The following is a 27,810-nucleotide window of genomic DNA, read 5'->3' on the forward strand; positions in this document are numbered from 1 at the left end:
AGGGACAGAGCTTACATTAAAGCGAAGCTCGCACCCCATATAACATGCACAATTATGATAAAGAGGTCTAAACCTATGCTATATCTACAATTATTCTTTGACCGATGACGAATTTTGAAAAAAAAAAAATGGCCTGACAAGATATCGACAATATAATGTCAAAGCACTGGCAGAGAATAACATCCTATGAACGGAAAGAACCGACAGTGATCTAGATAAGTGTCCCCTTCTGACGTCATTGTTTCCAAGCGTTAATCTCTCCAAAGAGACGAGTCCAAGCTCTGCGTAATAGGCCTACTATTATAGTGCCTTGGGCGCAGAAATGCCTGCCGTCACCCGGATTTTATTTTAAGAGTAGGGAATGTTGAAACGGCTCAATGCACATGATAATCTACACATAGACGAAGCTTCACAACAATTAGGTTTTACCAACTGCATACACGTACACGTAGTGGCATCCTTGCTTCACTATCGAAAGCGCAGATCACCAAGTAAGATGGCGTGGCTTCAGCGTGTCCCTGTTTGGCTACACTTGTTCCTCTATCTTTATCTACAAGGTGAGTTCCTAAATGGCACTGGCGTGACTGGGGTTATTTCTTAGTAAGGTTTTTTTTTCAGTGTAACCATGGCATGATCTTGTTCCCTGAGAAATCTGAAGCGTCGTCATGATCGTTGTCGGGATGCTGCAGCTTTCAGTTATCATCGTTGAGTATTTTTCGACTCCAGTAAAACCACTCCGTTTGGAAATTCGTTACTGCACATACGTGAAACAAAATACTGCAATCTATGTGCCGATATTTTCTTGATATAAGAGACATACAAACTTAAACTAGACTGATCTACTCATCAATCACGCATGCTCACATGACATAATATGAGCATGACAGCCTAGAACGTAATCAAAATATGAACTGCCTCTAGTTGTTGTTGTCATACACTGAGCAACGACTGCAGTGACGGTTGGTTCATTATGCCAAGCTGCGTTCTACGCGTGTAATCATGCTAATTAGTACTATAATCATTTAAGGATTTCTTGTGTGTATGCATGCATGTGTGTTTGTGGGTGTGTGTGTGTGTGTTAGTTTGTACAGATTTAGATAATACGTGTGCTTAAACGCGCATATTGTAGCCTTTCTACTGTATATAGCAAGCTCTTGGTGCATATAAAGTACTGTCCAACACAACAGTTTCACCAACGTAACATAGAAAAGCAACGGATTAGGTGGCTTTAATCATGTAATTAGGACAGATTTCCAGTGCCACACACTTTGTAGACTTTTTCTGTTGTTTGTTTGATTGTTTTGGTAAACGTGCAATGCAAACGGACCGATCTTTCCGTCAACGCCTGAACAACGGAGGAAAAGAATTTAGAAACTGGAACTGAATCAGTCTGGGCAAGCATACACGTCAAAGGTATTAGCCCCGTGTTTATTGGTGCATTTTACAGACCTCAGTCAACTAAGGAAGATTATCAGGCAACTTGATATCGCATTAAACAAAATCCCAAGACAAGCATCCATCTGGCTACTAGGGGATTTTAATTTACCTCACGTTGACTGGGAAAACTCTGCATTTGTCAGTGGAGGATCTTATCCAGCTCCCAGCAAAGCCATGATTGAAATAACACAGGATCACAACCTACACCAGAAGGTTCTTACACCAACTAGAGAAAAGAACATATTAGACTTGTGCTTCACAAACAGTCCGTCTTTTGTGAAAAATGTCACAGTTACTGGAGGTATCAGTGATCATGATGTGGTAATCATCGAAGCAGATATCAAACCAAAATTTGTGAGACCACCCAGACGAAAAATCTTCCTTTACAAAAAGGCAAAGTACGATGACATCTCCAAGGATATTACAGCTTTTGATGAGCTCCTCACTCCTGATTACATAGCAAGTCATGATGTCAATGAAATCTGGTTAGGTTTCAAGAACATCATTATTTCTTCAATGAATAAGTACATCCCTTCTAAGGAAAGTTCGTCGAGACGTAACCTCCCCTGGATAAATTACAGCATTAAGAAGGATATACGAAAGAAAAAGCGATTGTACAAAAGGGCTAAAAAACTGAAAACATCTGAAAGCTGGGAAAAATTCAAAACCCACCGACGTAAGACTGATAGATATATTCGTAAAGCCTACAGGAGTTATATTAGGGACATCATAGGAGGGAGTTTAAAGGAAAACAACACAAAACCATTCTGGAATTTCATCAAAACCACAAAACAAGAGGTTTTTGGTGTATCTACTCTAAAGAGAAGTGACGGGAGTCTTGCAACCTTACCAATGGACAAGGCCAACACCCTTAATGACCAGTTTTGTTCTGTATTCACTACAGAAGATCAATCTGAGATGCCAAAATGTAATTATGAGGACATATCTGATATTACTGAAATTAATGTCACAGTTTCCGGTGTATTAAAACTCCTTAACAATGTCAAGCCAAATAAAGCAACAGGACCTGATGAAATCCCAGGCAGAATTCTGCGGGAATGTTCAGAGAGCTTGGCTCCAGTCTTAACCAAGATTTTCAACAAATCCTTGTCTACTGGTTCACTTCCAGACGACTGGCTGAATGCAAATGTATCTCCCCTTTTCAAGAAAGGTGATAGATCGAATCCTGCAAATTATCGTCCGATCTCCCTCACTTCAATTACATGTAAATTATTAGAGCATATTATTTATCATCATATAATATGCCACCTTGAACAACATAATGTTTTATTCGACAAACAACACGGGTTTAGGAAAGGGCTTTCCTGTGAAACACAACTTACTGGTCTTATTAACGATCTTGCAATAACTCTGGATTCAAAGGGGCAAGTGGATATGATCATCATGGATTTCAGTAAAGCGTTCGACACTGTTCCACATGAACGCTTACTACTTAAACTTTCCAGTGTGGGCATTAGAAACAACATCTTAACCTGGATTAGAAATTTTTTAACACAACGGCATCAGAAAGTAGTGCTGGATGGCAAGTCATCCGCAGAGGCCAAAGTGTTATCAGGAGTTCCTCAAGGCACAGTTTTAGGGCCACTCCTTTTCCTTGTTTATATTAACGATCTACCCAGAGGAATTAAGTCAGATATACGACTTTTTGCCGACGACTGTATTATTTATAAGGAGATCAAGTCACCTGAAGACCAATGTAGACTCCAACAGGATCTAAATGATGTCATGGCCTGGGAAAAGAAATGGGAAATGAATTTCAACAAATCCAAATGTTACTCTATGAGTATTACACACAAACGCAAACCTCCCAAGTTCACATACAAGATGAACGATATGCCCCTTGCTGAAGTGGAACACTACTCATATCTGGGAGTCGAGATATCTAAAGATCTTACCTGGTCGCGTCATATACACAAAATATGCAACAAGGCAAACAGCATGCTGGGGCTCTTGAGAAGAAACATTCACTGCTGTCCTCCTGAAGTTAAGTCAATTGCTTATAAATCACTGGTACGCCCAAGATTGGAATACTGCCATGCCATCTGGGATCCTTACCACAAGGTACACATATCATCAATTGAAAAAATCCAAAATAGAGCTGCACGATTCGTAACCAGCAATTACAACAGAGAGACCAGCTCGTCTTCCCTGGTCCAAAGACTTGGATGGGAGACCCTTGAAGACCGTCGTATTAGAGCCAGACTTACAACCATCTACAAAGAAACCCATGGACTGATCCCAAACAATGTAGAGAAATTCACCCACAAAGGAAACTATCATACTCGTCGACTTCATGGAGAATTTTCCTATGAGAGGCCTAAATTTAGCAAGGATTGTCTTAAGTATTCCCTCTACACTCGCACTATTCCAGAGTGGAATCTACTACCAGATAGTGTGAAAACGGCCCACAACCTTGACAAGTTTAAAGCAGATTTATTAAATATAGATGTGTTTAGTATAACCCAAAAAGCACACTTCAAGATTTAATTGTTGCTGCTGCAAATGACCTCGACCACTGTACCGTGATAGCCCACCAGGGCGTTGTGTGCAGTATACAACCAGAACCAGAACCAGAACCAGAACGCTTCCGGAAAATTGGATGCATGACGTTGTTGTTGTTGGTGGTGCTTAAATGGCGCGTCATTCAATATTGAATATTTACGCCTTTTATCTCATATATAAAAGAAATTCACACTCATTTTTCGACAACGGAAAGAATAATAATTCCATTGTAATATAAGTAAAATAATAATCATGATTATAATTAAGCGCGGGGAGCAATCTGTACGCATAAAGGTTGAGATAGAGAAAAGCACCTCGTAAAAGGCTCGCAAAATCTGGTCAGCCCGGCTCGGTAATGTTGAGCAGGCTTCTCGGCCGATCGCGCATGACCTAGACCACTCATTTGCAACGAGGGCGCTCCACCCAACACATTATTTTGCGATACAGTTTCCCGATTTGTATACACCATGCAATACAAAACATATTACCTAGCTATAATTCTAAACACAAAATACAAACAGACAAGCCCAATAGCGGGTAAGTGCAGTGCTGTGCTGTGCATCAATGATGTTACGTTATATACTATTCCTCCTGATTATCTTCTCATTAGGTAGAAATAAGAAAATAAGAGAAAAGAACACAGAGGAGATGAAATGAGACTTGACACATCAGTCCCCGATAAATATGTTTCTTGAAAGAAAAAAAAATCATATTCTGGCATATATGCCCGTGGATTTCAAAAATAATAAAACACATTCTTGGCGGAGTTCGTCATTTTGGAGCAAATGTTGTAATGTGAGAGCATCAGATGATATCTTTAGACGTTTGCATAAAAACTTTCGTTCTCTGGAGTATTCTTTACAATACATCAGAACATGAGAGATAGTCTCTTGTTCTTTACAAGTATCACATTGTCCATTATCATGTTTTCCTATTTTACACAAATAATAATTAAGCCTACATTTTCCAAGTCTTAATCGATGTAATACACATTCGTCTTTTCTATTTTTACAGAATGATTTAAATTTCGCATATGGTGTAGGCTGAATGGTATGAAGATGCCTTCCATGTTGTGAATTTTCCCATCTCGTACACCAGATCCCGGTGTAAAAATTCAGCATATAACCACGTAATTCTGTCACCGTATATGCAAACATGCATTCATAAAGTTAAAACGGAAAACCGCAAGGCAAGGTTTCCCTGTCAAACAATATAATCATCACCCTACAGGTGTAGAACAAAATCTTACCAAAATTGTTTCTTTTGATATGAGACCGGATACCAATACTCAGTAATTGACAGACCAGATGCTAAAAGGATTTACAGTAGGGGTCCTTCCATTCAAACGAATGCCAATATGAAATTTGTCTTCAAATGTACACGCGGATTGACAATATAAATGAAATTTAAAGCAAGAGGACAACCTGTTAAAAGTTATGAACTTTTAAGACATCGCTTGATGAGACAACTGTACTTAAGCTCGTGACGTCAGGTATATAGGCCTACACCGATACAAGGAAAATATACAGAGAGAATTTCACAAAATGTCACTTCTTCTTGTGAAAAGTATGCTTTATATCTATACTTACTACTGACATATTAATGTGTTAAGGTAATTTCTCTGTTTTCTGTAAGAGGTAAGTCAAGTACTCTTTCATTATGCGATAATAGAAAAATGAAAATATTTCCTTTATTGTTGTCCGTATGTGTTGTAGTCTTCTTATCCTGTGATAGCTGCATTATTTGAACTATAAAAAGTCATAACTTTTGAAAATGTTGGTCAGATTTTCCTCGAACTTTGCTAAAGTGTTCTACTAGTATTGCTGTATTTCTTCAATTCACATTTCATGTATAACGGTATCATTCTCCTTTATAAGGGAAGCACTGTATATGAGCATTATAATGGACAATATAGCAGACCTACATGTATGTACACAGTCGTGTTTATTTCCCTCGTTGTATGCATGTTAAGAATGGCTATCTGCACCCTTCGGAGATAATGTCAGTAATACATGTATATAGTTATGTATACATGCTTTCGTCTATGCTCATATTCAGTATCTAAAAATTCTTATTTCTCCTCCTCTCACTTCGTTTCCTTTTAGTATTGAGTTTCAAGTATCACTCACATGCTCTCTCTCTCTCTCTCTCACATACACACACACACACGCACACACACATAGGCACACACACACACACACACACACATATATATATATATATATATATATATAGGGTACATGCAGGTAATATGAGACTGCAGGTAATATGGCACGCGTGACTTAAAAACCCTTATTACTCCACCTGAACCACTTCCAAAATGCATATAGCGCCATCTATAGTTTTATATCATCACTGTGCTTAGTTCTTGATGATTTTCCTGCTCGCTGACTGAAAGTTTGGTGAGAATATCACCAAATACTGAAAAGATATGTAAAAATTACAGTATTTTTTAGCCTTGATATAAGATTTGACATTTCACCAATTACACTGGTGTAAGTAAAGTTATTGTGTGTGAAATCAATTCTTTGCATTTTATGTAAGCTCATTGATTGGTTTAACCAAAGAAAGTGTGTTTTGGTCTATGTACTGTACTAAATATGTGTTATATGGCTTCAAAGGGGACCAACAAGACCCAACAAGCTGCAGGTAATATGAGACGTCAACATGTCGGACAGGTTTTATTGACATCTCTGATATCAAGTGACTTGCCTAATTAGATAGAAGCCAACATCAAAATACCTCATTTTCTTCTCTGACAGTTTTTTATATTCAAAGTATATAAAAAATGTATCACAAAGTACAACACACAGCTATATGAACATGTATGTAAATTGATATTTGTGTACTTTAGATAGGGTGCTTCCAAATTAATGCCACAATTAATTTGGTGTGCTATAATCTTTAGTTTAAGTGTTATTTTATATGTGTTAGATACTGTACACGATTACTTCAAACATTTAAATTCACAATGTTCATAGTTTTAACCATAAAAGACTGGGGTCTCAACGTTTTGTGTGATATTTCCGCGGTTGTTATCATTTTTTATTCAATTTTCTTTTTGCAACTGAGCTAGGCCAGGCCTAGCTCAGTTGCCAAAAAAAAAAAGAATAATAAAATATAATAAAATGCCCATCAGGATTATCTTTTTTTCTTTGAACTTTTGTGCAACATTTGATACCTATTTTGTAAAAATAAAAGTAAAAGACCTTTACGTAATAATCTCATGTCGGTAATGAAATCTCATGTCGGCGTCAAATTTGAGAATTTCTGAGATTTGTGTACAAACACACGGAAAATGGCGTTTCATGCTTAAAATCAATTTTTGGCTTAAAATTGTGTTATTTGTCTCAGTTTTAGATAATATTCATATGATATCTATCAAAATTAAATAGTCAAACAACACCAATAGAAAAAAGTCATGAATTTAAGACATAAGATTGTCATTTCAACATTGACACAATGTCTACCATGCACAGTCTCATATTACCTGCACATGCAGGTAATATGAGACTTCTGCGATGATGTCATAATTTGCATATTAACTGTCAACAAAAATATTTGATTAGTGCAAATGCTATATAAAAGGAAGGATGAATAGTTGCTAATTCCCAAAAACAAAGTTTGATGGGTTTCTCTGTATGCATCTTCATGCCATTTATGCAAATGAGCTTAATAGTCTCATATTACCTGCATGTACCCTATATATATATATATATATATATACACTCAGCAAAAAAAGTAAGTTCCCCCTAACATTTTTTTATATATCCCAAAAAGTATTTTACTGATTTTCATAATTCAAACGGAAATGGATAAGGAATTTTATTACTCATAACATGAGTGGCAAATCATTGCCACCAGATATTATTATTGGTGTGAAAAAATGCATTTTATGTCCATGCATGGAAACAAAAGTTGCACTTTAGTGATTTGCAGTGACTTTTACACAAATAATCAAACAATCAATCATGATTCTGAACATTTAAGCATGGTTTATTGCATATTTTTCTATCTCTTTCTTTTCATGAGCATACAGTCAAGTATTTGATAATTGATATGTCCACCATCCGCTTCAATGACCAGCCGGCATCTCGTCTTCATACTGTTAACTAAAGTTTGTACTTGGCGCTGCTCAATGTTGGCCCATGCTCTCTGCAAGATGCGCTGAAATTATTGCAGTGAAGTGTCATTTTTCACCTTCTTGCTCGCTTTCCGCTTAATGATATCCAAAAGATTCTCTACTGGATTACAGTCAGGGGATCTTGCAGGCCACTCCATACGTTCGATGCCATTTCCTTCAACAAACTGATCTACAACTTGAGCGCATGATGCAAAATGGCCATAGGCACATTAATGTGATCAACCCAAATTGGAATTACAAATCACATGGCTCCTCCAAGCATTTTCATATTGAAAAGGCTATTGTTTAAAAGTATGCATAACATCTGTTTAATAGGAAAGCACATTGTACCTGAAGAAATTCCTGAGAATTACACAATTTAAAAAGGTCATTTGCTAACTTACATAGCAAATGTATACAATATGCTTCATATAGCCTAAAGTGCAACTTTTTTCCCCATGCATTTTGACATAAAATGCCTTTTTTTACACCAATAATGATATCTGGTGGCAATTATATGCCATTCATGTTATGAGTAATGAAATTTTCTATCCATTCCCGTTTGAATTATGAAAATCCGTAAAATGCTTTTTGTGATATATCCAAAAATGTTAGGGGGGAACTTACTTTTTTTTTTGCTGAGTGTATATATATATATATATATATATATATATCACTGTGTTTTAATGCAGCGGAGAGAGACCGCGAGTCCTTTATGCTCATGTTATACATCACCACAATCAAACATTTCTTTGCCATACAGTGATTTGCTTGTCAGGATGTCAAAAGATTTCAGATATATCCATTATTAAACAAAGACATTAAAAAATAGTGCATTGTCAATAGGTCCCTACTTACCAAAGACATATAATATTACTGCCCAAAGCCACATAAAGTCAAAAGTTTATTATACTCTAGCTTGGGTATTTAAAAGAGACCCCCAGATTCATTAATAGTGATCGGGATGATCGAGTAATAGAAATGTTTTCAAATTTCATAACGAATTGCAATGAACAAAGATGATGACATACAGCCTCACCATAAGAATGCCTGAGTTAGGGCTCAAGGAAACAGAACAATTGGAGAAGGCATGCATGATTCTATACAGGCGGTATTGTAATGGAATTACACTACTACATTTCTGAAATATGGGAGCCTCCTATGACATCAAAATTGTTCAGTGTAATTTGTTTAGGCTTATTTCAGAGTATTGGTTTCTCTGCTCAAGGTCAACAATAAATTCTACAAATCTAATACGTGGGTTTGTCGATTCATATGCTATGCCATGTGTCATTATGGAAATCGTCTGGAATGCCAATTTAAGCAATAAGTATACTGAGAGACACTCTCAATTCAACATCTTATTATTATTATTATTATTTAGAGAGAGAGAGAGAGAGTATAGAGCTAACAGCTTGAAAGGATATCCCGGGTGATGTCCGGTACAAGTTTCGTCCTTCAGTTTCGAGAGTGTGATGACGTCGCAGACGCGTTGTTATCATCAAAGAGCCTGACCATGTAGTACTTAGTACCACTGTAAGAGGGTAATCAGATCGCATTATCTGCAATACCAGACTATATTCCTAGTTTGAAAATGTTCACATCACATCGGAAAAAGATATTCCTGTGGCAGTTAATTAATTATCTGACATACAGTCATAATAACTGTCGTCGGTAACCTTCTGCTTTGGATGCACTTTATCTTTGAAACAGTGTTTTGGCCACTTAAAGGGATCGTATAGTTTTGGTTGAGACCTAATTTCAGGTTTCTAACATTTTTTTGGTGAGATAATGAGAAACCTCTTATGAAATATGAAAGAGCATATGATTCCATGAGGAATTCAAAGTTTATATGATGAAAATTGTTTTTGAAATGGCTGAGATATCCAAAACAGGGTGATTCTAATAAGTGTGGGACCCACACTTTATTACGATTGCTTTGTTTTACTTTGTTTTTGGATGTTTCAGTCATTCCAAACCCGATTTTCATCAAATAAACTTTGAATTCCTCTTAAGATGGTATGCTATGTACTATTTCATAAGTGTTTTCTTGGTATCTTGCAAAAAGTTAAAAACCCAATTTTCATCTCCACCAATACTGTACTATCCCTTTAATAAATATCTTCCAAGGTGATATTAATGAAACAAAAAAGCTATTTCTGGGTACAGTATACGAATGTCATTCAAATTCAAGCTACATTGGTACAACCTTTGAAATCTTTATCAAGTTCATGCAGCTGATGATGAAATATAGTCAGCACACAGTTTAATAATGTTTTGGGGGAATTTTGAACTCAGTGTATTAAAAAAAAGCTGACTCACACTTTTTGTGTGTTTCTGTTTTGCTTTTTTGTTTTTGTTTTTGTTTTGTTTTGAGTTTATAGCTGAAATTATATACGCCTACATGTAGTGTATCAAATTCCTATCCACCCACTCAAACCTCGGAGTCATTTGTGTACTGCCGGAAGCTACACATGCTCCTTTTGTTTGAAATGAGAATGTCCTTTGTGTATGGCAGCAACTGAGAATGCAATCTCATCATCTATTCACGTGATCATTCGAGGCGCTTTCATAGTTAGCATTTGAACGTCCAGATTGAAAACGAGCAGGAAATTGAATGCGGCATCATTATTCTTATGGGGGTTTTTCCCACATACACCTGTTTTTTTTTTCCATCATGGCGGACTACCCGAACAATTGAATTGAATTGAACAATACGTGTATGCATGCTTGTGGGTATCTTGATCTTGATCTTGATGGTGTACGTTGATCAGCCCTGGTAGAGCAACACTCAACTTTGGTTCATAGGTCATGGTAGAAGGGACATTACTCAAAATGTTTGAATAATGTATCTTTAAATGAACGTGGATCAGCTGTATTGGTTATTGCTTGTGGTAAGGAATTCCAGTACTCTCTGGTGGTTCTTGGGAAGAATGAGTGTAGATGGAGATCAGTTCTGGAAGTAGGGAGCTTGATTTGAAGAGGCTTCCAACTCCTGGTCCTTCTAAGTGGTTCAGGGTTGAATTCACCATGTCTTTCGAAGGGCAAATCAACCAGGCCATAGATTATTTTATGCATGGATATGATACTGTTCATGTGACGCCTATGTTCCAGGGTAGGTAGTTTGATATTCTGGAGCATGGTTGTTACAGAGCTTCCATAATTGTAATCGTTGGTTATGAAACGGGCAGCTTTCCTTTGTATAGCCTCTACTTTTTGGATAAGCCTCAAAGTGTGCGGGTCCCAAACAGGGCTACAGTACTCCAGGTGAGGGCGGACTAAACTCTTATATGCTTGTACTTTGACATTAAGAGCGGCTCTATGGAGGTTACGCCGTAGAAATCCGAGCATACTGCTTGCTTTGTTGGTGATGTTGTCAATATGTGTATTCCATTTTAGATCCGATGACAGGGTTATTCCCAAGTACTTGTGTTGTGACACCTCTGCAAGGCGATGGCCGTAGAGTGTATATGAAGTTGGGATAATGGTACGCCTTTTTGTGAAGTGGATCATCTGGCATTTTGGCAATTTAAATGACATTAGCCACGTTTTCGCCCACTTTTCTAGGCGCTGGAGGTCATTTTGGAGAACAACACTACCTGACGGTGAGCGGATTTCATGGTATAGAATACAGTCATCGGCATAAAGACATACTTTGGACTCAATTCCAGATGGAAGATCATTGATGTCTATTAGGAATATACATCAATGATCTTCCATCTGGAATTGAGTCCAAGGTATGTGTGTGCAATACACGCACAATCATGTCAACACTTCGTGATGCATTTTCACTCCAAATATCTGATTAACGAAAATGGTTTTCCTCATAAACAATCTCCTCCTTACTTTCTCTGATCGACACAGCTGCTGGACTGGCCAGGGGGCAGTATAATGGGAAGTTGGTCGCGTCATTCGGAACGTCAAACGCGCACGCCGTGACTGGTACCGTCTACGCTATCGACAACAATAGACTGCGCATCATCGGGTTTTCCTATGACGGTACTGCTCCGGGTGAGCGCTCTTCCATCACCAATTACAATCATCATTTATCATTATCATTTTGTAATGTAGTATAGTGTACATGGCAAAGGCAGCGGAGTGTGCTCTTTATCATACATCACGTTTCACTGGTATTGTAGACTGCTCGCGTAGCACACAACTGCTCAGAATGCATGATGAGTTCTCTGAAGGCCGCCGCGGTAAAGTGATACACCACTTGAGATGATGGGGGTAGTCATGTATGAATAATGCTGTATATACAATATACATTAAGGTGTTACTGAGTCAATATGTACAGTATGTATTATAATATATATATCAATCGACAGATGAACAGTACACGTAATTCATCATAAGTGATAAGTGGGTGCATATCATATGGTAAATTTGAATTCCATCTATCTACTCCATTTAGAAGTTGTGTTTCTATATACAGTACGTGTATTTAGAGAGAAGATCATTAATTTCATTTCGCGTAGATTGGCATTATAAAAATGATTTAAATACATGTCATACCCTAATGCTCCGGAAACTGAACATCCAGTAACTCAAGAGTTAGGTTATTTCTTGTAACAAGCCAGTTCGGGGTTAGCTCATGCACAAATTTGTACAAATGACCTTTCTTCTTTCTCAGTTAATTAGGCACTCCACTAGTCTTCAAGCGACAAAATGCATTAGCTTGCCAAACATAACAATATATGGAATTCATCAGTCATGTGCAAACAAAGAATGAATTCGCCGAGACCACGTGACCAGAATGATCCATCAATAGTATTATTAACACTTTGGAAAGCATCCACTTTATTATTTTGGAACGAATGTAATGACAATAATTTTCCTTTGATATTGCCAAATACCACTTTTGCTGTCAGGTGGATGTGATGGCAAGCACCACTTACAAGGATTACTTGAAATAATCATTACATCACAGATGCTTATCTCATTGAATTCAAACACCAACATGCTCTCTGGTACAAATTGCCTTTTTCTTCTCATGCTCAAAGTGGTTCTGATAAAGTTAAGTCGTAACTATTTTCAGGTAGCAAGACGCCATATAGAAGGATACAAAGTCAAACGTCTCTACCTTTGCTTTTGATATCACCTATGTGTCTGTATAGATGCTTTTCTGTGGGGAGGAAGGACCGGGACCCCGTCCGACCAAGGATTCATCATCCCGGACGAAACAGGAAGGTTTGTTTGTTTGTTTGTTTGTTTGTTTGTTTGTTTGTTTGTTTGTTTGTTTGTTTGTTTGTTCATTTCCATCTAAGAAGATTGCTGGATATCCCATGTTCAGCTATGCTAAGCTGGTCTTCCATGGGGTCCAGTTGGATGTGAGGCTTGACCACTTCACCGGGTTGAAATAATTTACATGTCATAATTTGAGAACCTTTTGAACACGAATTAACATTTTTTTTTTTCATGCTTGCGAGCCAGAGTTAGAAGGCATTTTTTCGGCAGCATCACCGAAGTAACCTTGTTTGTGTGGTGGAGATGAATACTACTGCTTCTTAATTGGAGGCATAACTTTTTCCAATGCCTTCTAATTCTACGATCGATTTGATGCCACTTTCTAACGGATTCCTTTGATTGATTGTTTTTTTTTTCTTCACGGATTTTATTTCAGGCCAACTTGATTAACGAAGTGCAGTTTCTTCCATTCTGCTGTGACAATGAGTCAAATGTGTACAAATTTTATATACAAACCTATGTGGACAATTGCTGAATGTTGCACGCAGAGGGATAGGAACGCTTAATTATAATTCATGTTTTTCATGTGTCCATTCAATACAGCCTGGTCAAACTTGGTCGCTATGACAACAGAGATATAGACGTGCAGATGCCGACGGGTCAGACGGTGTCAGACTTGGCGTGGCTTTCGGTTTGGTGTAGGAGATTTGCGGTGGGTAAAATGTGTTGTGGTCAATAGGATCAGGAGGCGCTGTAGTTTTTAGTAAAATAATGTTCTCAGTTGTACACATTGTCATGGAAATGATGATACGCATATACCAAAGAGGAGAAACACCAGAGCACCAAGGTCCATGCACAGATAACGTTCAAGTTTGTGGGGCATCAATAGCGCCATATCGCAGAGACGGAAATCATAGGAACTTATTGTTTTATCGGCCTCATACTGAATATTTCGTCTTTACAAATATTGTACTACTGAAACAAGCAAACACACACACAAACGCCCACATTGCTGTACACACATATAAAATGTAAGATGAAGACCCGGAACTAAGAGAGGCAGAAGTGAGGATCTCGTCAACGGAAGGCCTGAAAATGAGAGCTTGTTAATTTGATCGTGTTGTATACAATGTTCCCATACATTTCGTTTGTGTCATGTTGAAGCACGGACAGTAGCATGTGATTATTCCAGGGGATGTAATCTCGCATTTGTATGTTTTGTTTTGTTTTTATTCTAACTCATGCGTTTCGCATCATTTCGTTACAGGTGGACTTCGCTCACGTGTCCTTCCCAGCCAATTTCGTTCCTCCTTCGGAGTACAACCTAGGCCCCCTTGGATTCTCGCCTCGAGTCCACAATGTGTATGCCTCTAGTGTCACCATTCTCAATCCAAAACAGATCAGATTCCAAAACCTGGACTACGACGGATATGGACCACGTAAGCCGAAAGTGAATGTGTATTTGAAGGAAATGTTATTATGTATCCCTTTCCCGAGTGTGTTGGATTGTGCAGGCGCATATAACTTGTGCCTGATGAGATTGCGTGCATGCGTGTTGACCTTCAGTTTATGTGTGGTGATTGTCATAACAGGAAATGTCATGTTTTACTACAAGTTAAACTATATAATGAAAATGTTTCAGATGTCTGGTTTTCTGAAAACTGCATGGGTCCTATCATTCCTTCTTGCTGCTGTCAAAAGACGGGTATAATTACACTTGCCACTTATCCCACATCGAGGGTTTGTAAAGTGGTGTATCAATCGAGGTTTCGAATCATCGAGGTTGAGAATTATAAAATTCATGCGATATTGATTCCACAGTTAGTTCAAGTAAATTATATCAAAGTCAAATAAATGGGGATTGAAGGGATTCACCATTATGTATTTAGAGATTATAAAGGTTATTTTTACTCATTTCACAAAAATAGTAACACTAGTACGTAGGGACCATATGCCTGCAAATTAGCTGGAATGATGACGTCATGCCGACGCAAGTTTTCCACTGACTTGCCAGTAAATATTCACTAAATGTCTTCATGTTTTGTCTTTTGGGACAAGAAGTAAGAAAAGCAGAGGAAACAAAGTTGCACCTGTTGCAGCATGATCTTGCTGTTTAAACATAATCTATCAATGGAAAAAAAAGACACTTGAGTGAAAATGGATGTGGTTGAAACCATATAATCTATTGTCCGTCAAAAACATAACTTGCATATTTTACGCAGAACTTTTGTCACAAACAATGTGATGACATCGACATCAATGATTACTGTTACGTTATACGGGGAAAGGGATGAAGCGTCACAATGTGGATCATAACACAGTCATCGCAATAATGCCCCCTAAAAAGGAATAAATAACTTGTCTTTCTTACGGGGTATTTTTAGGACCTAAGCAGGCCCGTAGCCAGGATTTTTCAAGGGGGGGGGGGGGGTGCGGTCACTAAAAAAACGGACCTTCGGTACCAATACCAATGATGACACACACACACACACACACACACACACACAATTATATATATATATATATATATATATATTCTTTGGACGACCAAACTACAAAAGTTGTAGAAGAATTTGCGCAAATTGTAAATTTTGACTGTTTTAATGACGTTTTAAAGTCTCGAGGAAATTTGTATTTTTGTCTGTTGCATGCAATCGCGTTACGGTATTTCATCTAGGAAATAGTAAAAACTCATTTTGCCAGGAAGTTGCAAAGTTTAATTGTGTTCGAGACTCTGCGCGCGTAGCGCGCCGCAAAATTGAGAATAGTGATTTTCCTGGTGTTGTTTTAACTTTTATTTTTTCTATTGTATACCCGCGTTAGCAGGCCTGAAGCCAGGATTTTTAAAGGAAGGGGGGATTGCGTTAATTAACAAAACGGTCCTTTGATACTGTCCTGGGAGGGGTAGCGACAATTAAAAGGTGGGCACCATGCTCATACATGGACTTTCAAAATGGCCCCTAAACGAGTAATGATCATTTGATTTTTCGGGCCTTAAAAACAAGTATTCCTTAAATGTTTCCTGCACCCTAAAGAAGTACTTCATCATGATTGAACAATATACCATTTTCCCAAATTTCGGCCTTTTTGATACCCTTTGATTATAGACGCTTGTACATCACACTTTCCATCTAATCCGTGAGAAAAAACGACCCCTATTACGCGTTTTCTTTAGCGAGTATGGTCACGGTGTCCACCTTTCAGTTGGAGTTTTCCATCCCATTCGATGCTGTTTGGAAGATGAAACAGTCACTTTACTATACAGTATATCAGCCGTTGGTATGCGAGTTTGTCAAAAACGAAAATAAATAAGAAAATTTTTAAAACAAAATGAATTGTAAATGTGAACCATTTATATTTTGCCTCCTTGTGGTAGGATATTTCCAGCATTTCCGAACTTTCAAATAATCATTTTAGATTTAATAATATTAAAGGTAGTAGATCCGATTCGCAAACATCTCCAATATCAGTCAAATGTCATATTAACCATCATGCTAAGAAGGTTTTCTTTGTGAAATTTGGAGGTCAGTGAAATTCAAAAATTAAACATCCGTTAGCCATTGGAAGAAGTTGAGTGCAAATTCAGACCTCAGGCTTAGTGCTCAGATGTTTTCCTATTTGATTTGATCTGTCTTACTGTGCACACTAAGATACATACTGGAATGGTTATTTCTTATTTATTAAATTATAGTAGCATATTTGGTTACTAGCTGTCTCTAGGCATTTTCGAATTTGGGCTGCAAAGAGATCCACTACCTTTAAGTTAGAAGAGAGATAAGTAAATAATGATAAAATAAACAAACAAAAAAGAAAGAGTTTCTTTTGTAATACTATCTGACAAACTTTTTACTTTACCATTTTACTTCATAGCTCAGCACTTTCCATTCTCTCTCATACCCTCTTACCCATTACATTTAAATGAAATATAACTAAAATGAGTTTGCGTGCCTGCATAATACTCTTTGGAAATTATAAGTGAAAATGTTCTTAGGTTTTGGCTCACTTTAAAATGAGAACCAATAGAACTGTCACAACATGAGAAAATGTATAAGTAATAATCAACTCTACATTTCCGAATTTGGCCTGCAAAGAAATCCGCTACCTGTAAGTTAGAAAAGAGATTAGTAAATATGATAAAATAAACAACAAAAAAGAATGAGTTTTTACCGCCGTATCCAGAACAGAGCCTGAAACGGTGCAGGCTCAAGAAATCGTTTGTACTATAAAAAGCATTAGATTATGCACGGAGATCGTACAGTTACTTGATAGATGATCTTTTCTCGAATGTTGGTACTAGCAAAAGGGCTAGAAAAGCAGCTATTATAATAATTCGTTAGGCATGCATAATGGCCCAATGAGTGTTACAAGAGAACTGGAGTAAGATAGGCCTTTCATTTTGTTTTGTCTCTCCTGATCGTTCGTAAGAAATGCTAATTCATGACCACCTTTTCACAATTTGATTGGAGCATGCATTCATAATGGAAAATAGTTGACATAATAATCTATCCCCAGGGATCATGCCAACATGTACTTATATATACATGTACTATATCTTTGTGAGACGTAGATATAAAATGTCTCAGGTTTTCGATTATAGTAATTTCGAGGAAATTTCTTTAATTTTTATCATATATGTAAACTTGAGGCTATTAGATTTTCATCAACTTACCTCTGTTCCTGTGAAAAAATGCAAGTGTCAACCTCAATGTCATCCACGAATCGCACGTACTCGGTCGGCCAGTGGAAAAAAAAAAAAAACACCGGTCACACGCGCCAAGGGCCATGGCATGCAGTGCCAATATAATAATAGCTCGCACAAATTGATACATAACATTTGTGTTTGTGTGCATGGGGACGATCCGATGGTTCATACAACAAAAGGGTTTCGTACAATTATTTTTAACATTGTTAAACGTACTCTTCCACATTTACGTAGCATATAATGTGTCTTAATATTTATTTGGATTGTTATCTTGAGAATTGCTAAAAACCGTTATTATGAAAAAGTGGACCTTTTAGAATTTGGGGGGGGGGGTGCGTACGCACCCGACGCACCCCCCTGGCTACGGGCCTGCTAAGGAAAGGGAGATACTGGACCAGTGATTAGAAACAAAGAAACAAAGCCAACAGTATATGCACTGCTAAATGCACTCTTTGTTATAAATACAATCTTTTTAGGATGAGTCAATGTGTGTTAAAATTGGCATCCATGCGTTTTTCATAGATTTCATATGAAACATCGAAATCAATCAGTCAAACAAGCTAACAAACAAACAAACAAACAAACAAACAAACAAACAAGCTAGTAATTCCCTATTTTGGTGATACCATCTCAGCACTTGTTTTTGTGATCTCCAAAATAACGATCTCGAGATTTGTGATGTAGTGACTGCGGAGTAATTTGTTTAAAACTTTTTCGGAAAGTTTGGACCTGCGGTATGGGTGCCCGATGAAGATAGAACCTCGGCGACCTAATATTGGCACTACTAAGGATTAATGGTACATTATTTCTTGCGCTTTTTTTTCCCCTTTCAGGTGCGTACTTCTGGGCGGGCCCGGGAGGAACGCCAAGCAACACTAATGGTATCATTGTTCCAGATGAAACAGGAAGGTAATAATTGTTATAGCCGCATTTTGTCATGTCATGTATTTTTCAATCTGCTGTAGAGCTATGAGAATAAACCAGTTGTGACCTACTTGTAACAGACGGTATATCCCCACGACTGGGAAATAGCCGCAGTATAGTTAGAACTTATGTTAAGAATACTTGAAAGAATACACTTGGTAAATAGAATATCTAGAGACCCAGCACAGAGCGACAAAAGTCACAAATTGGCGAAAGCTTTATCAATATTACTTGCGGAGACAGCATAGCGCAAAATTCATCCCAGCAAGAAAACATCACTTTGCTTGTCTTTGTAGTGCTTATACTGCTTATATTGTCATTGCCATTAAAGACTGGTGAAAAGCTCTCAAGTATTCTTGTGATTACAATTAACAACAACGACGACAGCAACAAAATACCCCATAGTCGACATAATTATGATTACAATTGGTTTCAGTTTTGTTTCCTGTTCTTGGCAGAGACATATAAATGAAATCACTACACTGAGAACCTCCTTATAACCAAACATTATTATGTTGTTGCATGTAGGCCTATACGTACATGTAGATAATAAATGATGTTTGCATACATAATAATTAATTGATATGTATGCAAACACCGATGGAGAGAGATATCTATAGATCTCTCTCTCCATCGGTATATATATATATATAAAGAATCGAGAGAGAGAGAGAGAGAGAGAGAGAGAGAGAGTGTGTGTGTGTGTGTGTGTGTGTGTGTGTGTGTGAAGATAGATAAACATTGAACAACATCATCATACCAATACGTTGTTTCATGGATGTACAGTAAGATTATGGGACTACCGTCAGAGTCGAACTTAATGGCGTTCGCCTCCATTGGGTGGATGGGGAGGTCTGTTGATAGGGCCTACATCATAATGATATCCTAAATGTCGATGTTTTCCTCGTCCGATTTCGTAGCAAAGCAGTGCTGGGACGGTACTCCGATGCCACGTTGACCATAACTCTGCCAGACGGGGTGACAGTGTTCGACATCGGTCACATTGGCCTGTGGTGTGTCCTGGCAAACCAAGACTTCGGTCATCTCGACATCCCAGCCCAAAACCAGCTGAATATTCCTCCAGAACCGCTGGCGCAACCCATGCCGAGACCAACGGTATTTCAAACGAAAAAAAAAGATGATCAATAGTTCTTACCAGTTCATTCGCAGTATATCGTATGTCCTTAACGTAGAGGTAGCACAAACCTTTATACAGCTTTTAATAGATAGCTTGTAAATCTTAATAAAAAATGAGGATGAGAAAAAAAATGGAATACTAGTGAATTCCAATAAGAGAGAGCGCACCTTTCTTGTTTTCATCTTCTTTCTTATTTATTTATGTATTAATATTCTATTTCTATCGATTCATTTTATTCATAGACTTATTGAATTATAAATTCATTCTGCATACTTGATGACACTAGTTAGTTGACGAATCAGCAACTTTGGTCATTTCAATTTTTGTCTTTTGTTTTCTTCTCAGACTCCGAGTGTTTCTTCTCAGACTCGGAGTGTTTCTTCTCAGACTCGGAGTGTTTCTCCTCAAACCCAACCCATGGATGAATTCCCCAACTGTGAGACACTTTCTCCGGGTAACTTGCAAGTTAGATGGAAGATCAACGGGACCGACATCACCATCAGACTCAGCAGCCGGAACTCTCCAGGCGAGTACGCTGCGTTCGGCTTCAGCGGTTCGGCCACGGGTACGAGGATGGTTGGCGGAGACGTGGCTGTAGCGTACGTCGAGGGAGCGACGGGACAAGCCCGTGTGGTGGATTACTATCTCTCGGCATACGCACAGGTGACAAGTTTGATTATAATGCACGTTCGCGCACAAATTCGAGGGTGCCCTTCCCTTGTAAAGATATTTTACTCAAAGATCAGGAGTTTCATGCAAAAATACAACGAAACTAAATAGACACACACACGATCATACGTCTGTCTTTCTGCGTGATTTAGTAGTATTGTGTTTGCTTAGCTTTGCTGTATCGAGGAAAGGCCAAGGAACTTTCAAGATTATTTTTATTTATTCATTCAAATAAGAACATTCGGGTACAAATACACGAGATGACTGACAGCGACAAGCATTCTGAATAACATGAATGAGATTCCAACGGATGTGGGGTACAAAACATTCAGCTTTTGTTGGCTTGAAATCATCGATTTTTGTTTTGTTTTTTGTTGCTTGCATGCTTGTTTTGATAGTAACTCCGAAGAAACTTGACGTACAATATATTTGTAAATATTGACTTCAGGCTTCTTCATGACCTGAATAAGTGGGAAATGTGCTAGTCAAATGATGGAATTGTATCAGCATTCTTTTTAAATGCCTTAATCATGATCATTTTACTCCTTGACTCTTTAAACAGTGCACTCCTCAAAATGGCGCCGGAGCGTGCCCCGACGTGATAGCCGCGGGTGCCGGGTCGGCTGCTGATGACGTCACGTTATTATCGTCAGTGACCGTTGACGGAATCACGCATATCACGTACACGAGGCCGCTGGCAGCTCAGGGTAAATGGGGTTTTCACGAAAAGTTTTCAGCAGCCATTACGAATGATTTCGCCCAGTCATTTCACTAATTTCTATGGTAGATAATATCTATTTTTCATAGGCCAATCGCTTGAAACTACCGTGAAGCCATCTTACCACTAACATCGCCCATACATCTGTGTACGGAGCTTACGATATCACAACCCATGCATGGCCCTATTTCATTAAAAAAAATTTCATTATGATAACAACTCTTGCTTGAATGGCAATAATTGTCATGCTAACGACAAGAATCCAGCTTCCTGTTTGGCTGTCGCCATGAGAAGTTGCCATTCCTGCAAGAGTTGCTATCATAACATCTTTTGTGAAATGGGACCTTGATCTTGGATTTGGTGTGGCAGTCTGTCCTGGGAAATGCATGTATCCTCAAAGAGTGTGTCTAGTTCTAGTAAGATGGCGGCACCCCGGCTTCATTTACTTGTACAGCATGAATGGGCCTATGAGATATCCAGATGCCTTTTGTAAAGATCAGTGGTCAGTTCTCATTGCTCGATTCTCACAATTCTGAGGTGATATATGATTGGAAAGAAAATAAAATCATTCATCTGTGAGGCTTCAGAAGAAAAAGGAAAGTTCTGTATATCAATTGCAAAGGTTCATGAGCTGGGAAATTTGTAAGACTTTATGATTTCACCTTCTTTGTATGAGTTACCAAAAGAGCTACTAAAATTTCTGTATTAACTTCTTTGAAAGCACAAAGACTTATATAAATGATTCGACGACTCTTTTTCTTGCCCGATTATAATTTACAGCGTTTTTATTTTTTTTTCAAATTAAGGTAGATAGAGACGGAGGTTTCTCTTCGCTGTCTCGTATTAGCATGCAGAATTAGTCTGAGGTCATTTTGGTTCGACGTTGAAACTTATCATCTTTCCATACTTTTTACATAATTGAGTGAACTTTCTGCCAATATATGTCAAAACTATTTTGGGTTGGATTGTTTTGATGTTTGATAAGTTTGCAACTTATCAAACAGTCATATAGTTTTATGATATTCACGATTTTGCTGTCTTTTATTCATGCCGTCAGACTCTACTTATGACAAGCCCATCTTGACTAATGGTCCAACGTTCGTCATATGGGCCCTGGGACCCATCAACGCAGATGGACGAGTGGCATACCATAATCAAAAACGATCTCCACGTAAGTCTCCTCTATCATTCATTTCATTCCATTTTGTTATAAAAGTGGTCGCTCATGAGGCGCTTCAACATGATCGTTTCCATGGCGTTAGCTCATAAAACACAGGTTTCGTTTGGTTTCGGTTTCATGTCTCTAAACTACTACGGTGTCAACCGACGTTTCGACTGGGGCGTGTCCCGATTCTTCCAAAGCAAAGGCGAACGTGATGTGTCAGAATATTGCTCATCACGTAATGCCCAATCACATTCAAAATTCCCTCGCCAACTGTTCCCGATTGCAATAATATCGCCTGTTAGATCTGTGCTCCAATTTTCTGCTAAAATACGCACATGTATTACGTCAATTACCGTTTCAGTGCTTGTTTGTTTGTTTTTTAACTCCAAAGACTTCGGACAGGATCTTGAAAGGCAAAACATCTGTCACACCATGCATTTATACCAGATGTTGATCAAAACTCAAGTAGTAAATACGTCTATAGCTGGTAAACCTGATACATTAATTAAAAATTTCTTGCTCTGAAGTTTGACAGAATTTCATGATCCCAGACCATCAAACTAAACCATGTATAGACCTACCTGATATTTGATAATTCAAGTCGTGTGGAGTACGATGGTGAATAGAGCAATAATTCTAGATTGGATTGCATGTGTTTAGTGTGTTAGTCTGTTTCATTTTCTTATTCAGGTGAATCGAATCTCCAAATCGAGTTTGGTCGTGCCAGTTCCGCCTGTGAGGACTTGAACGCTGGGAGGACCACACCTCCAATGTCCGGTGGATGGGAAATTGAGAGTCTTGTTGCTCTTGAAGATACCACTTTTACCGTCGAAATGGGTCTTTCTGGAGGAGAAAAGGGTTATGAAGCTATTACAGGTATTCTTGTGGTTTATCGAGTCTTTGTCTTGTTTAACAAATAACCTTTGGGATGACTTTTATTCTATCCTATTCATCTCAACCTCTGCTTGTTTCATTATCATTTCAGGCTTAGAGCGAAGAATAAGTTCTTGGGTGATGCAAATCGCGCCACTGTTTCAGCACATCGTACATGCATCAATGATCCTTTTCTGCCCCGCAATGAATTTCAGAGGCAAGGTTGACACCCTAGAGATGCCTCTTTTTTTGAAAAAAAAAAGTTTATATACAAACTGAAATAATCATCTGGGCAACCAATCAAATCAATTCATATATAGCTACTTGTTTGCTTGTTTATAGTTTGTTTGGTTTTTTTTTTGTTGTCATGGTAACTGCAATTAGTAACTGACATTTATTATCAAACAGGTTTTTAAAACGTTATAAGACCTTTTTATTATTCAGGAACAGGATTTTACGTTCCCATATTTGAAAACTGAAAACCCACAGGTCAAGTCGGCTGGGGCATCGCCTGGTTCATCAATGACCTCCTCATCCCGGAAATGACGGTAAAGAGGGGTAGCACCTACACCTTCCTCGTACGTGGTGGCGACGACCCCTCCGTCAATGCTAACTACCATCCTTTCTACATCACCGACGACCCCAACGGCGGTTTCGAACAGCTCATCAACGATAATACGGGGGTATATAGCCAGGTTTCGTGATTATACATTAATGATACTGTGTACAACTGCATGCCATTCCTCCTCCCCTCCTCTTGCTACTACTACACAACAACAACAGCAATAACGGAAACAACTATACTACGGCTACCACCGCAACTACTACTTCTACTACTACCACTGCTACTACTACTACTACTACTACTACTACTACTTTTACTACTACTATACTACTACTACTACTACTACTACTACTACTACTACTACTACTACTACTATACTACTATTACTACAAGGGTTGTACTGCAATAGACTACTTTAACTGTACTACTGCTGCTATTACTACTACTACTACTACTACTGCTACTATTACAACTACTACTACTGCTCCTACTACACTATACTACTGCTATTACGACGACGACTACTTCTACTGCTACTACTACTATACACTACTACTACTACTACTACTATCTGCTACTACTTGTACTATACTACTATTACTACAAGGGTTGTACTGCAATATACTGGTTTAACTATACTACTGCTGCTATTACTACTACTACTACTACTACTACTACCACTACTACTATTGCTACTACTACTGCTCCTACAACACTATACTACTACTATTACGATGACGACTACTTCTACTACTACTACTACTACTACTATACTACTACTACTACTACTATACACTACTACTACTACTACTACTACCATACACTACTACTACTACTACCATACACTACTGCTACTACTACTACTACTCTTGCTATTCTGCTGCTACTAGTGATAATGACGAAAGTTACAGTGGCGATCATGACAATGATGAAAATAAAATTTACCTTGACAGCACCCCCTGTTTAAGCACTATTCTCTCACGACGTCCCAATATTCAACAGCCATGAGTTTAGAAGGACATTACAAAGAGAAAGAGGAGGAGGAAGAAGAAGAAGATGAAAACGAAGACAAAGAAGAAAATAAAAATGAAAACGAAGAACAAGAAGGAGAAAGAAAAAACGAGATCATTTGCATTAATCAGCCATGATACAATACGAAGATGAAAAGGAATATAACGAAGATGAAGATGAAGACGAGAAACTAGAAGAAGAAACACAAGAAGTGCATTTGCAGTATATCCTTATGTCAATCTTGCTCCTCCTCATACCAAAACATTTGTAGTGACATTTTGTCTTTTTTTGTCTTTGTTTTTTCTTTGTTTACATGCAGGTTGTTTCGACAATCTTTGCAGGTCCAGAAGGTGAGATGTTTATATCACTGTGAATTTGCAATTTTGTTGTCTTTAAACAGACCCTATGTTTAGATAGACCTATATAGTGACAGATGTCAGTAAAGATTTCATTGAAATCACAACCACAAAAAATAACAACAACTGAACAACAACAACAATAACACATAAACATACTGTTGGGCAAACACTTAGAAATACATGTATTGACAGAGAACATAATTATACATAATAAGGTATGTGTACATAATGAAGCAGCTGTAGATTTACGTATTTGGTGGTTCCCTCACAGGATCATCAAGCATATTTTAGTTTTCACGCTTTTCCTGAACACATGTCTTCTAAGTTTACAAGTTTAATATTGTTTTTCCTTTGTCGTGCATGTTGTGTATACGTATATCTAAGTGTAGAGTGCAGGGCACTCTCTGCAAACCAGGCTCTTTTTCCTTGAGCAATGTGCTCACCCGGCTCTCACCTTTATCTGTTTGTTTGTTTTTAATAGAAGAAATGAATGAAAATACATACCGGGTGCTCAGTAAAACAAGGGAAAATACTCTATAAATTCTTTGGGTTTTTTTTTTCCCGGAGCTATTCTTGCTGTTACCTACTTGACATTTTGATCTTTTCGTATGTGGACTCATTACCATGTGGCAATAATCATAAATAAGGCACTTTGTTCTGTTCTTCTTTCAATATACGTACCGTAGAGGGCCCACTCTGCCAGTGGATGAACACACCCAGTACGGGAAACGCCGATGACTACAGTTCATTCGGAGCGTATCGTTCCACGCTCGTGAAGAACTGCCAGCCCGGCGAACCTGGAAAATTGGTTTGGAAAGTGGCCATGGATACGCCGGACCTCGTCTATTACCAAGTAGGTTACATTCTACTGTTGCATCATGACGGTATGAGCAGACTTTTACTGTTTGTACGAAAAATACAATGCAAACATACCCCGCCTTCTTTCCTTTATCACATTGTATAGATGTTTGATAGGATGATGTTTTTTGATTTTTTTTTCATACTGAGTATCTCGGCATTGTCTAAACGCATGATGAATAGCAGAATAAAATTACCATAATTCTCCTTTACATTGTGTAAAGGCAATGAAGAAAAGCAGTTGTTAACAACTGATGTTTATGTATGTGTATGGCATCAACAATTTATGTGTACATACAGGCCTACATGTATGTGCATGTATAATGAACATACAGGAACCAATAAATCAAATCAAACCAAAGTTAAAATCAAGGAATTGAGATTTTGTATTTTGTAACTGAATAGTTTGCCTCATTTTCTTGTACAATGAATGGGCTGGAATGAAATATTTTAAAGCCTAGTCCTGTACGGGGTCCTCTATAATAAATTCATACTATTGCACATCTCTCAGAAATCAATCAGGCTACTTTTGTCAATCCACGACACCTTCAGAACTATCGTCTCCCACAAAGGACGGTCACTGATAAAATTTCTCTCGAAACGTGATTGATTGAAGATGAAAGAAATCGAAGTTTCAACAGTCAAAAATTCACTTTTGTCATTTGGTCTTTGTACACTCTTTCTTGATTTCAGTGTTATACCCACCGTTTTCTGGGCTGGAAAATTCACGTGACCGGTAGAGCTTCTCCGGTTTCCGCTTCCATATGCAGCATCATCATTCTCTCCATCCTGTCTCTAATCAACATGTAAATGGCCTCGTCCAACATACATTTTATATCATTCCACTTACATCTTGGACCATGTGCCTTTTTATGTCTTATTATAATTCATCTGATGTACACTCTTTAACCTGACATTTTCAGGTCGATTCCTTACTCTTTGTTATGTAAGAATTAGTATATATTGTTGTTACCTTGTGGAAAATCTTATCTTTCGTAAATAGAAATGAATATTTTTGGACGTTACTTATGGAATTTTCAATGTCTTAAAATTCAATGATTTCGTCCCAATGGAGGTCTGAGGTATTTCATTTTCCGGTTGTCCGTCCTTCCGTCATTCCTATATCTCTTCTCGATTTTAGAAAGCCGTTCTATGGATTATAATTTGTTACCACCGGACCACTGCATATACATGTAATTATGTTGCATATCTAATGTAAAAGTAAACAGTGTATATACCGAGAACATTTTGTGCAAAAATGCATTGATTTTTTTTTGTTTTGTTTTTGGATGGAAATGCCATGTTTTATGAGTGCTTTGACTCTATATTCCAAAACATACATCTTGCTTAGATTTAAAAAAAAAGTAATAGTACATAACAATGATTGTTGTCGTGAAGGGTTTAAGTAATTGCCGTAAAAGCCTCATGATATTGCCGAAGTAGCTGCTTTGTTTTGTTTTGTTTTTATCTCTATAGTCATTACTTGAGATAGGAATATCATTATGGCAATGTCATTTTTGTGAGAAGAATAGAAAATGAATTGACAATTATTTGAACC

General features: G+C 37.9%; 1 protein-coding gene across 1 annotated transcript; it reads left to right on the forward strand.

Moving 5' to 3' along the window:
• Positions 1 to 464: 464 nt before the first annotated feature.
• On the forward strand, positions 465 to 27,062 carry LOC139710842 (protein Skeletor, isoforms B/C-like). The gene is made up of 15 exons (XM_071622764.1): positions 465 to 557; positions 11,948 to 12,094; positions 13,201 to 13,273; positions 13,874 to 13,982; positions 14,538 to 14,709; positions 18,806 to 18,881; positions 19,817 to 20,012; positions 20,380 to 20,697; positions 21,266 to 21,410; positions 22,479 to 22,592; positions 23,277 to 23,462; positions 23,949 to 24,142; positions 25,355 to 25,385; positions 26,081 to 26,247; positions 26,946 to 27,062. Exons 1-15 carry the CDS (start codon positions 497 to 499, stop codon positions 27,060 to 27,062), a joined length of 2,106 nt encoding a protein of 701 aa, XP_071478865.1. The 5' UTR covers positions 465 to 496.
• The last annotated feature ends 748 nt before the right edge of the window (positions 27,063 to 27,810 follow it).

Source organism: Diadema antillarum, unplaced genomic scaffold, assembly GCF_040938485.1.
Source record: "Diadema antillarum isolate AM-2024a unplaced genomic scaffold, OU_Dant_1.0 seq00001575_RagTag, whole genome shotgun sequence".
Lineage (NCBI taxonomy): Eukaryota > Metazoa > Echinodermata > Echinoidea > Diadematoida > Diadematidae > Diadema > Diadema antillarum.